The sequence below is a fragment of the Phoxinus phoxinus genome (assembly GCF_949152265.1).
Source record: "Phoxinus phoxinus genome assembly, chromosome: 20".
Classification (NCBI taxonomy): domain Eukaryota; kingdom Metazoa; phylum Chordata; class Actinopteri; order Cypriniformes; family Leuciscidae; genus Phoxinus; species Phoxinus phoxinus.
Genome location: NC_136895.1, coordinates 20,679,245 through 20,692,520, shown reverse-complemented (window position 1 = coordinate 20,692,520; position 13,276 = coordinate 20,679,245). Strand labels below are relative to the sequence as shown.

The following is a 13,276-nucleotide window of genomic DNA, read 5'->3' as shown; positions in this document are numbered from 1 at the left end:
CAGTAAAAAGTGATCAGTTGACTCAACTTAAAATTAAGTAAATAAACATGCATAATTGAAAATTTTAAGTTATGTCACACAACTTAATTTTTTCAATTACGCTTTAAGTTTATTTAAAGTGGTGATTGTATCTAAAATGACACACAAACAAAACAGCCGCAAGATACTACTGGATAAGATGAGTAACTTGGCCAGTACAGTTTCAGAACAGAAGAGGTAATTTACCACAACACCGAGGAGGAAAAAAAACGAGAAACCAGGTAACCAAACAGCTTCCTGAACAACTTCCTCTGTGTTGCTCACCATTAGTGTTTACAGGAGGGCAGATTCCCCGTACCACCCATCCTGGAGGACCAACGGCGTAATTATAGCGACTCCTTCTGCGAGGATCAAAGCAGAAGAGCGTTCCCACACTGCACTTCCTGCTGGGACATGTTGCAACAACTTTGTTTTAAACAAGCCCTCCGCCCCCCGCACACCACAGAACTGTCTTTACTTATTCACCGACTTCAAAACTTAACATAAACCCGACATGAAAATGTCTTGCCTCAGTAAATGACTCATAAACAATCGAAAAATCATGGAAAGTTGTGCGCAAACCAGTCCGTAACCATTCGTGGGACAAGTTTGACCTTGATGTTTCAATTGTTAATGTTGCACAAAACATTTGACGTCAGAATCGACCTTGGGAAGATACCACATGCTGGATCAAAACATCGGCTTTGGCAGCGCCAAGCGCGTTTATACAGTCGTGAACCAAAAATGACACAATTTAATCCATTTTTTTCCTTCATATTAATCAAGTAAAAGCTGTTCCATGTTACGGTTAAAGATCTACTGAGAAGGCGGGTTTATTGTGTCTTAATCTCAGTGAACTTGAGCGGTTTCCAGGAACTCTGCAGCACCTGCTGGGTTCCCAGGGGGTTGAGCGGAGGCCCGCGGCCCGGCGGAGGTGTCGCTTCAATCCCTTCGCCTCAGCTAACCCGCGGCCTGGATCAGAGCTTTTCCCTGTCAGGAACCGCAAAATTAAAGCTCACAGCTACTTTATCTGCCCGCTTTACTTCAAAGGTGGATTGACCTGGTTTTGGAAAAATTAGGCCTTTGGGTCCACAGGAGTCTTGTGTCAAAGTAACAATGATTTATGATGCATTAGGGGACTGCTAAGCTAACAACGACAGGGGTCATAAAGAACATTATTCCAAAGTACATAAATTTCCATGTACATCAGCGTTTCTTTCCGAACATAAAATAGTTTTGAAAAGACGTAATATTACCTGATGAAATGCAGATGTGCTGTTCCTATATTGCCTAGCAAAAGAACAGTTGTTATGACTGGGGCAAATTGTCACACTTTTTTACTCAAGTGAATACTTCTCAGGTTAGGTTTATTGAACACCACCTTCTGCATCACAAATCTTAAAGTTTTGACTACAAAATTCTACCATCAGTGGTCAGGGGGGAAAAGATAGTTCCTACAGGTCATTCATTTATTAGCTAAGACATGTTGCCACAATATAATTCAACAAAGTTGAAGGCAGGGCAGGCGATTTCTTCCAGAAACATTTTTGTTATGCTGGTTGAAAATCTCTTCACATCCTAATAGCAATCAATAAGTTTAAATGGTCTTGTATACATATTGTCTGTGGAAGGCGTAGGACCATAAAATGTTCGTCCAATCATTGTAATCGGACCGAATGCAATGATTGGACGAACGTTTTATGGCCCTATTGGTGTCCTACCTGCCCGTCAACGTATTTACATACCTCCGCGCACCTGTTCGCGCAGACATCACACGTCATTAGCGCGTTTCATGTAATGAAGAGTTAGACAGATGTCAGTCACTGAGCACCGCAAACGAAACCGCTGTCACCTTTTATAGTTCCTCCTGAACCAAAACAAGCTTATGCTGCGTTTACGGCATAATTTAGAAGAGATGGAAACCCGTGACATTATACTCGGAGCGCGACTCGAATTTGTTTCAATGGCAACGCTGCCAATGCTGACATTAATCTGCAACAGTCAGGTGGTACAGCTTGAAGTTGTTTATGTTCATTATTAATGTTATGTGCTTTGAGACACAAGGTTTAACGCCGTCTCTGGAGACGCTTTTGTTTGCTCTCCACTGTGCACGTTCATGTGTTTTGAAGGAGACGTGTCTTTGGAGACGCACTGAAGGGAGGGTGGGATCTTATGCTTTTCAAAGCTAGCTCGCTATTGCTAGCCTCTCCGAAAATAGCCTACTCTACCTTTAACGTATAAAAAAGCAAAAACGTGACAAACTATTTAGGCCTAAAAATAATTAATTATGAGAAATAGAAACTATTAAAAAGATAAAACGGCATTCAAAAGGCAAAGCGCCTTTCTATTGGTGGTCAATGCAACGATTTGACATGATCATGTGTGGGAAAACGTGGATTCCTATTGAAATGACTTGCTTTCGCCATACAATGGTAGACCTAATAGCCACAATGTAGGTCTACTTGTGAAAAAAAAAATTTAACATAAAATTAGACACCAAGTATAGTAGGACTGCAAATTGTTTTATTAAAATAATATGCTGTTTTTTCTTCACAGATGAAGAATCAATTAAAGGAGCGAACAGAAGCACAAGGACATAAAAAACGATCAATAACCGTCCGTTTCAGATGAACATTAATAGATCCATTAAAAGAGCTGCACAGTTGAACAAACACGTCTATCGGAGCAATACTTAACACTCCGTGTGCTATATAGGGAACAAGCACAAATAGATCTTTAGCAGCTAAATATGGAGCATGTACACTCTGGGTGGAGAAGACAGTATCCATCTGTGCTTCCGACTAGCAAAAATACTTCCTGCATGCTTGCCAGAACATTTCCTGATTGACACGGCAAGCCTGGACAAGTCGACTGGACCTTAAAACAGCTCGGTTCGTTTTTAGCGTTCGTGCGTGAGAAACGGATTAACGCTGATGAAGCGGTCAGTCAAGCATTTCAAAACGCGATCATATTTGACCATATCTGTATATTAAACAGAACCTTTATGTTGGGAATAGCAACAATTCAGGGAAAACTTTGTAAGCAGCTAAAACGCGTGTCTCAAAATTAGCATAAGAGCTTTATCGTCAGTTTTACCGTTCATTTTAACAATGTTTTTGATGGTAATTTAGAATTAGCTGCGTCACAGGGATTCAACTCGAATTCTTCATGACATGCATGCAGGTAATGTAGATTTTCACTGGAATGACATCGAGAGATTGAGGCTGTCAGTCAACTCTACGACCATTGGCTGGGGTCTACACGTAAACCTGCCGTTACATAGATAAATTAAATCTAGCACATCTAATGATGACGAACATCATCTGAGTCTCGGGAAAAGTCTTATGAACAGGATCATGCTGATGAACGAGAAGGAGACCAAGATCAGCATCAGCCACAGGAACCAGTTGACGGATTTCTTGGCGTGCTGTTCCAGGCGATCCGACTCGGTCTTCAGCTTCTCGAAGTTCATGTCGGCCTGACGCATGGACTGAGTGAGGGTCTAAAAAAGAAGGAGGAGGAGAACATTTTATAGTGTGTTCAATGCTATAGGAGATTCAACTTTTAGGCTATTTTAAGAATGGCAAGGGTTAGTTCATCCAGAACTTCAAGAAGTGAAAATTCTGTCATCATTTAGTTATTTTTTTCTTCTGTTGAACACAAAAGAAGATATTTTGAAGAATGTTGGTAACCGGACAGTTGACGGGACACAATTCCATGGTATTTTTTTTCCTACCATGGAAGTCAACGGCTACCAACATTCTTTAAAATATCTTTTTTAGTGTTCAACAGGAGAAAGAAATTCTTTACAGGGTTGGAACAACTTGAGGGTGAATGAATGACAGAATTGACATTTTTCGGGGAACTATCCCTTTAAAATCTTCAATAGTGAGTGTAAAACTACACTAATATGCTGCTGCCCTCTAGTGGTCACACAACAAAAATTCCACAAATTACCTCTTCAAGCTGCTGCTTCACATTTTATACATGGTCTTTATTATGGTGACTTTCTTTAAAACAATGAATGGCATACAATATTAATCACAATAATAATAACAAGCTTGAATATGTTGATTTAAAACACACACACACACACACTTTTCTATACATAAATTGAAAATGTAAAAATTAAATAAAAAATTTGTCCTACCAACAATATATACTTCTATTATTGAATCATGCTTTTTTTATTCCATTCTTTTGAGCTGGTAATAATTTATTTAAGGGAGATGAGAAAAACGTGAGACCTGGTTGTCCTGCTTTATGATGTTCTGGGCCGCGAGCGAGTTGTTCTTCAGGTTGCGAGCGAGGTTCAGCATGTCATCGGCCAGTTTCTCCTGGAGATTGTTATGATGCTGTAGAATAGCGTCCAGCTCTGTCGCCGACTGTCGCTCGTCTACTGGAAAACTCCTGAGAAACGAGGAGAAATTAACCCAATGCCGGGGATACCAACGACATCCACACATTCAATCAAAGACAGCATAACCTACTTTCTGTGTCTGAGATCCGTCTCCAGTGAACCTAACCATGAAGAACAAAGAAAAATGCATTATCAATATCTGGAATTTACTTTCTTAAAATGTAGCATTTCAATTTAAATGAAAAACACAGCTTACCGGAATTTGACACACCCTGGTAAGAAGAGGAAAGAGAAAAGTCAGTAAAAATATACACTTTTACGTTGTAAAAAAAAGTGCAAAAGAAAACATTTATTTTCTTATTCAGTATTTTTGTCTCAAGTAAATTCCTAGGATATAATATTGTCAAGACCAGGGTTATTACCGTATACAAGCTATATATATATAAAAAAAACATTGCTACTTATAAAATAAGCATTAAATGAAAGAGAAAATAGAAAACAATTAGTTTAACTTAAGGTACTAAAATAAAATAAAAGTTAATCATAATGATAATCAATTAATTATATATATATATATATATATATAGACCTATATATAAAATTTAAATATAATTAAATGCTTGTTTTATGCAAAAGTGCTGTCAGATTGATTATTTGTAATTAATCATATCTAACATAAAAGTTTGTAAATGTGTGTATATGTATATATATATTTACAAACGTTTATGGTATATGTGATTAATTACGATGAATCAGTTTGACAGCACTAGCATGACTATAATGCAATTTATAAATGTAACATTTTGTAAAGTTCTTGTTTGAAGGATGTTTTGGTCGTTTTTGGCTTCATGAAATAATTGTTTTTTATTGTTACAAATTGCTTAATACCATATAACCAAAAAAACTCCATGAATATATAAAAAGTACATTTGTAGTGTAAAGAGGTAAGAGTCGTACGGTGCTCATTAGTTCCTTCCTCATTTCTTCAGCACATCTGGCTTTACTCTGTATGTGCACCGTCTTACTGGCCGGCGTTCTCTCGCTGGATATCGTAGGCGTCCGTCCAGGAGCCAGAAACTGATTCGCTAAAGACTTCTCTGCTGGAGATGGCTAAAAGCAAACAAAACATTTCTTTACTGTACTATGATTAACATTATGCATCCTCTGCCTATTGTCACTGATCACGCAGTGAACAAAAAATATAATGACTGACCAGTTTGTCTGCCTCTAAGAGACCCTTCAGGAAATCCACCTTGCGGTTGTAGTCCGTCAGTATTTCCGGTGTTGGTTTGCTGGGAGAATCAGAAATAAATAGCATAAATAAACCAGCATAAAAAAAATAAAATAAAAAGAGTCATTAATGGTGTATATATATATACATCAGTCTGAGATGTTTCACAAATATAGGAGAAGAACTACTAGCTGTCTGTTTTTTTTAATCTACACATTACCTTGAGGTTCATGTAAACATTGACATAAACATTTTCACACAATAAATGTTGAAATGGTTTATAATTATTTCACTCATTGCTATGATTTGTGACACATTATTGCCTGTAATATTATATAAACATACCTTGAACTCTTTTTAAGGGCTACAAGCATCTCCTCCAGAGCACCAACATACTTGAAAAGACAAAAAAAATACCTGTTAAATGATTTTTTTCATAAAAATGCTGAAAATATTGCATTGATATATACAGTTAAGGCAGAAAGCAAATAAGAAATGAACTAATTCTAGCGTATGCTCCATTAATACGAATGCTTGTATTGTTTATGACACGTAATTCATATATAAATGAGGTTGTTATTATTGCTTGGCTGTTTTCATGCAGAAAATTCTCGTGTAAAATAAAAACATACTCCAAACGCAGATAATTAAACGTAAATGTAATGTTGCTATGAATCACCTTCTCTAGTCTCCATTCTGTCTCGCCTCTTTTCTCTGAAGCCAGAGATTCACAGCGCGATAATAACCTGATGAAATTGATCTCTAGTCTGGACGTGGCCATATTTAACACTCGAAGCGGAAGTCGCGCGAGTTTTACATACAAGGCGGAACCGAGCGACAAATGAAGAGTCCTTCTAGGTGACGCAGGAGGGCTTGATAAGAATTGGCAAATGAAGAGTCTCCTGATGCAATATCTATTGCAAATGTCGACAATAAGCAAACAACAAGGATACAAATGAACTTGCATAATTTCAGTGAGCCATTTGGTTTATTTTATATTTTCTAAAGGTCAACTGAAGCTGTACGCTTCTTCAGATCACGTGAAAAAAATAAAATCCGTTACGAGCCTGAATATAAAACACTGTCAGTTTTGTAAACTTTATTTTTCTGAATGACAAAATCTTATTAATGTCCAAACCGCCTCCTTTTTGAAGGCTTTCTGTAAACGAACTTGCTCTGTTAATGAATTCAGTCACTTAAGGCTGTAAAAAATTTAAAAGGTAGACTACATCTATTGTAACATTTTATGATAGCCTATGTAACAACTTGTGAATGTTTTTTTTATTTCCTATTTGGAGTTACGTAATTTGGTAGGCTACCAAAAAAACACTCCTTCTGATCCTAAAGCAAACAACAAACTGTTACTAATATTAATATACACAGGTTGCGTCTGAAAGCTGTGGAAAAAGTTGATCAAGAAGAACTTACATTTACACACAAACTGACCACCAACTGCAACTTTCAAATGCCTTTTTTACATTTTACATTTTTATAGCTCAACTGTCATGGGCTTCCTGCATCCGAAAGCTTAGGCAGCTGAATTGCCTCCCTGCCCTAAATCTGAAAATAATGGTCTCATAAATTATGTTTTAGTATGGACCAGCCAATGCACATGCGCAGTCATAAGCACGCATCTCAGAAAACACACAGACTGTTTTTTAACCACCGGAGCTTCTAATGGCCTCCGCAGTGGTCCAAAACCAATTGGCGATTGCCTATTTTGTTTAGAAAGCTGGACTTCTTTCGCCAAATTGCTCGTTGTGCTCTTCCCATTCATAGAAATGAGTGCACTGTCGTTGGCCGTGACAGAGCAGTCAGAGTGTTTAAAGATAGAGTGACAGAGTGAGCAGGGACGGCCTCCATGGCCACAACGGGCCTATGTGAAGCAAGACATTCAGAAAGCTCAGAAAATGCCTCTGTGGCCACGATAGGAGGAGCTGCAGGGGACGCTGCTTCCTCGAGCAAAATACAGAGGTGTGTGCGGCCCAAACACTGGAACCCCCCCCCCCCCCCCCCTTAAAGTTCCCACTTTTAAAGTTCTCCTTAGCGACCATATTTAGATTCTCCTTCGCCTCCCCCACTGTGAAGTGGGATCTGCTAAGTTGGAGCGCTTGCTTCAAGGGGTGGTTGATTATGATTTCACTTTTCTAACTTTAGTGTGTAATATTGCTGTTTGAGCATAAACAACATCTGCAAAGTTACAACGCTCAAAGTTCAAAGCAAAGGGAGATATTTTATTTTTTTGAAAGAAATTGCTTTTTAAGACTACAACAAACGGCTGGTAGGGACTACACGGCATTCCTCCCGGGTTAGTGACATCATAAACCCTAAAATTTAAATAAACCCCGCCCCCGGTACACGATTTCTAGATTATTTAAACAGAATATGCTAATCAATGACTAGAAGATAACTACACATAAGCTACATAAATTCATCGACAAACCAGTTTCTAATCAGAAATGTTGTCTACATGTTGTCACTTCTTGAGTCTCTCCATCATTTACATTTATTAATTTAGCAGATGCTTTTATCCAAACCGACTTACAAATGAGGACAATAGAAGCAATTAAACTAGCAGTAGGACAAAAGTATGTAAGTGCTATGACCCTTCGCAGTTCAATCTAACACAGTTCAATCAGTTATTTTTTTTTTAAAGATAGAATAGAGGAGAAAATGTTAATATTACTGGATCAAGTGCTGCCGAAAAAGATACGTCTTCAGCAGTTTCTTAAATATGTCTGACTCCGTCAACACAAGCTGTTGTAGCTCCGCCCACTGCGCTGGGAGCAGTAGCTCATTTGCATTTAAAGGGACAGACACATAAAACGGTGCGTTTTTGCTGACCCTCAAAAAGTGACAATTTTAACGTGCTATATAAAAAATATCTGTGGGGTATTTTGAGCTAAAACTTCACATACACACTCTGGGGACATAAAATAATTATTTTACATCTTGTGAAAAGGGCATTATACCACTTTTTTCACAAATTCACAAACGTCTACCAAGGATCATCAACGTCAATTAGTGCTTTGACATGAGTCCAGAAGAAGACAATGAGTCAGGAAAATGCGTCTAATCGACTAGGTCCAAAAACTCCTGGGTGTGATCCTCAGGGGAATGATTCCCCTGACAGAAGAGAAGGAGACAAGCTCCCGGGGGCACAACTGCTGGATCCATTTGCTTTTGATCTGGCGTGAAAGACGGAGAGTATAAACCCTTACGGAACAACAAAATACTGCAAAATATAATGCGTTATGTTACATAATACATTTCCATATATGGGAAACTAGTGCTTATATTTTTCTGCAATATATGCAGTGACCATGTATGGCTATATATAAATACATATAAAATATTTATAAATGAAGACAATAGCATTACATGTAATATTCAAAAAGTTTTATCCTTTATTGTGTACATATATTGCACATACATGTTCCCATATAAATGTACACTGCAATATATTACACATGCAGTACCATATCTGATCACACATCTATATATGAAGTGTATCACTGAATATAAAATCACATACATTATGATATATTAGTAAATGTATTGTCACATTTTTTAAAATATGAAAAGCACCAATTCCTTATGTATTTTTCAATATATTGTAAGAGGTTCAGGAGGTGGTGAAAAAAGCTAGATCAGCCTCCACTCCAGGGCCTAGTGGAGTTCCATACACTGTGTACAAGCGCTGCCCGCAACTCCTTCGGTACCTGTGGAAGAGTCTGAGGGTGATCTGGCGCAGGGGAACAGTTGCCAAGCAGTGGAGATACGCAGAAGGTGTATGGATCCCCAAGGAAGAAAATTCAAAGAACATCAGCCAGTTTAGAGTCATCTCACTGCTAAGCGTCGAAGGCAAGCTATTCTTCAGTGTCTTGTCCCGACGACTAACTGAGTACCTCTTGAAGAACAACTATATTGACACCTCTGTTCAGAAGGGTGGAATCCCGGGAGTGCCTGGCTGTTTGGAACACGCGGGAGTCATTACACAACTCATTAGGGAGGCTTGTGAAGGAAAAGGAGACCTTTCAATGTTATGGTTGGGCCTTGCTAATGCATATGGCTCCATACCACACAATCTCATTGTGCTTGCCCTCCAGCAACATTATGTTCCCAGCAAAATCATGGACCTTATCCTGGATTATTATTGCAAGTTCAGGTTAAGAGCCACTACTGGGTCAGGTGCATCAGGTTGTACCATCTCAGTCATTCTCTTCGCCCTTGCCATGAACATGATTGTGAAGTCGGCAGAGGTAGAGTGCAGAGGCCCTTTGATGAAATCTGGACTGCGACAGCTACCAATAAGAGCTTTCATGGATGACCTGACAGTCACCACTACATACATACCGGGCAGTAGGTGGATTCTCCAAGGGCTAGAGAAGCTCATCAACTGGGCAAGGATGAGCTTTAAACCAGTAAAATCAAGACCACTAGTGCTCAAAAGGGGGAAAGTAGTGGACAAGTTTCGATTTTCATTGGCCAGAGTCACCATCCCATCCATTACCGAGAAGTCAGTCAAGAGCCTCGGCAAGCTCTTCGACTGTCTGCCTCTATCCAGAAAACCAGCAAAGAGCTTGAGTCTTGGCTTAGCAGGGTGGACAAATCAAGTCTACCTGGAAAGTTTAAGGCCTGAATTTACCAGCACTCTATCCTGCCTCGGAAGTGCCGATAACAACTGTTGAGGCCCTGGAGAGAAAGATCAGCAGTTATCTGCGTAGATGGCTTGGGTTACCTCGAAGTCTGAGCAGTGCTGCTTTGTACGGCACCAGCAATGTCCTGCAAATCCCAATTAACAGCCTTTCTGAGGAGTTCATGGTGTCAAGAACACGGGAAGCATGGCAGTATAGAGAGTCTAGGGATCCAAAGGTGGCAGCAGCTGGCATACAGGTGCGAACAGGCAGGAAATGGAGTGCAGGAAAATCGCTGGAATTGGCTGAGGCAAAAGGCACTGGTGGGGCCCATAGCAACAGGGCATGCAGGCTTTGGCTTCTTCACGGTAACAAGAGTTGACAATGCTCAAGGCAAAGAGCGTCAACACCTTGTTCAGGAGGAAGTGCGGGCAGATGTGGAGGAAGTCAGAGCTAGCAGGATGGTGGGAATGGAACAGCAAGGAGCTTGGACTAAATGGGAAAATGTTCGGCAACGTAAGATCACCTGGGCCGACATCTGGAAAGGAGACTTCCATCGTATCAGGTTCTTAGTCCAAACTGTCTATGATGTCCTACCAAGTCCAGCAAACCTCCACATCTGGGGCAAAATTGAGACACCTTCCTGTCCCCTTTGTCCAGAAAGGGGATCCCTAGAGCACCTCCTTAGTAGCTGTCCAAAAGCCCTTGGAGATGGCATCTGGCGTCACGACCAGGTCCTTTAGGCAGTTGCTGAGAGCATAGCCATAGCCATTAATACCATCAAGGTCCACCACAAATCAAGGACCATCAAGTTTCTCAGAGCCGGAGAGAAAGCCATTCCACGACCCAGAGCAAAGTCTGGCCTCCTCAATACTGCCACCGATTGGCAACTGGAAGTGTATCTTGGAAAACAGCTAAAGATCCCAACCAGAATAATATCCAGGGCTTCGTCCAGACATGACTATTGTCTCAGATTCTACCAAGCAGTTGATCTTGTTGGAGCTCACTGTGCCTTGGGAAGAGAGCATGGACGAGGCCAATGAGAGAAAGCGCGCCAAGTACCAGGAGCTAGTTGAAGAGTGTGGGAAGCAGGGCTGCCAAACCCATTGTGAGCCTCTGGAGGTGGACTGCAGAGGATTTGCAGGGCGATCACTCTGCAACGTGTTTAAATCCCAGGCATCACAGGGGAAGCTAAGAGAAAGGCGATCAGATCTGCAACCGAAGCTGCAGAGAAAGCCACTAGGTGGCTTTGGATTAAGAGGGCAGATCCGTGGGCAATTGCTGCTGGGACACAGGCCGGGGTCTGATCAACTCCGGTCGGGTCGCCTGGGCGAGGGTGTCTGATGTTGAAAGACCCGAAACACCCAATGACCCCAAGATACATCACCAAGGATGTGTCCCAGTGCATCTGCATGGTGTATCCTTTACAACACAATATATTATTCTGTATTTTTTCAAATATACTGTTATATCATTTAATATATTAATCATTCATATATTGGGAAATATATTGTAGACCTTATGCCTTATGCTTCGGACTCCTGGGTCCGTATGAATTAGCTCAAATGATCCATAGGGAATTTTAATAACTAATCATGAATATGATTAATATTTTGCATACTTCAGTTACATTAAATTGTCGAAAGTGAAGGTGGATTATATGAATATATGAATAATCAATCACAACGAATTATAATTCCTCATTCATATATCAATAATCCTACCTAACTTCGATTGCGAGATAATCTTTAAGGGAAATCAATGTAATTATCAAATCGTTGTTCGTCCAGCGACCAACGATTAGATTAAGTGATTAACTTCTCAATAAAGTTATCCTTCCTTATAAACTCCAAGAAACACCAACCTTCTGGCCGTGAACATTAATATTTCTGGTGTTTATGAAATTAAAACTACTTAATGTAGTGAACAGGGAGCGCGGTAGCTATAATCTACCTCATTGACGTTTGTGGTTTTACGAGCGTTTTTCACAGACACAGTCTTGAATACATTGTTTTAATAAATGCAAACTACAGAGTATAACGGATTACACATAGTGATTATAGGTTTTATACGTCTATGTACAGTTACTTACATTAAACAGACAAGACAAAAACGGGTAACAGATGATGAGAGAAAGAAAGAGATAAAGAGAGAGAGAGATTATTCTGCTTTAAGCTGGTGCTATTTAGCAGTAGTAACGCACACCTCGCACGCGCGGGGAGCGATTTACAGAGGTTTTTGGTCGTGCGTTGTAGAGAGAGAGATAAAGAGGGGATGAGAGAGAGAGAGAAAATGGTCACGTGTGACCATAGAACAGCAAACATCACAGACCTTTGAGAGAGACATCAATCAAACACCTTAAAACATTAAAACTCGTTAGAGCTTGATACTTGCAAAAGGTTCGTTTGCGTGCACGAGCTGTGTCCAGCCTGCGCGTGTTCTTGGAGCAGAGTGCGCGCGCTCGTGCTGAGGCGCGCGTGCTTGTTGCCAGAGCAAGCTGTTCGCGGGAGTCTTGAAGAAGGCGCCTCTTTGGAAGGGAAGTTGCTGAAGGAATTCAGGCTTCGTTCGTTTGACTCGTAGGTGGAAACGAACACAGTGGAATTTGAAAATTAAACAAAAGACTGAGATAAAGCAAATAAAAGGAGGGAACTCCTGAAGGAGTTCAGGTCCGAAGATTTCACATGATGAGCAGACGAAGGCAGGACGCGAGAGCAGAAGAGAAGAGAGCAGGGGACAAGAGGGCGTGCAGGAATGTGTGGTGTCCGGTTGCATGTTGGAATGGGAGAACGAGACGAAGACCTCTTGTCTTCAGGCAAATTAATGAAGTGTTCGTGATTCCCTAATTTGACCAGATGGCAGTCAATGTTGCTACAATATTTTCTTGCAACATAATGCAACATAAAATATTTATTAACAAACATAAATGAGTAAATCCAGGCATGGGCGAAGGCAGGAAAATAAAACTAAAGAGTAAATCCAAACATGGGGAATGCAGGCGAAAACAGAACTGAAAACAAATCCAGAGAAACA

The 13,276-nt window shown here is 40.2% G+C and overlaps 1 protein-coding gene across 1 annotated transcript; it reads right to left on the bottom strand.

Annotated features, from left to right (window-relative positions):
* Nucleotides 1-2,519: 2,519 nt before the first annotated feature.
* On the bottom strand, nucleotides 2,520-6,503 carry use1 (unconventional SNARE in the ER 1 homolog). The gene is made up of 8 exons (XM_079594044.1): nucleotides 6,289-6,503; nucleotides 5,955-6,004; nucleotides 5,592-5,670; nucleotides 5,336-5,488; nucleotides 4,635-4,650; nucleotides 4,509-4,539; nucleotides 4,266-4,428; nucleotides 2,520-3,520 (listed from the first exon to the last, which is right to left on the bottom strand). The coding sequence occupies exons 1-8, from the start codon at nucleotides 6,388-6,390 to the stop codon at nucleotides 3,338-3,340; spliced, it is 777 nt and encodes a 258-aa protein (XP_079450170.1). The 5' UTR covers nucleotides 6,391-6,503; the 3' UTR covers nucleotides 2,520-3,337.
* Nucleotides 6,504-13,276: the final 6,773 nt, after the last annotated feature.

Excerpts from the sequence above, each read along its gene's own strand:
- use1 (XM_079594044.1), bottom strand. The coding sequence starts at position 6,390 with ATGGCCACGTCCAGACTAGAGATCAATTTCATCAGGTTATTATCGCGC. Across the intron at positions 5,671-5,954 it reads GCCCTTAAAAAGAGTTCAAG|CAAACCAACACCGGAAATAC; the intron begins GTATGTTTATAT and ends TGATTCTCCCAG. Across the intron at positions 4,429-4,508 it reads ACGGATCTCAGACACAGAAA|GAGTTTTCCAGTAGACGAGC; the intron begins GTAGGTTATGCT and ends CTCGTTTCTCAG.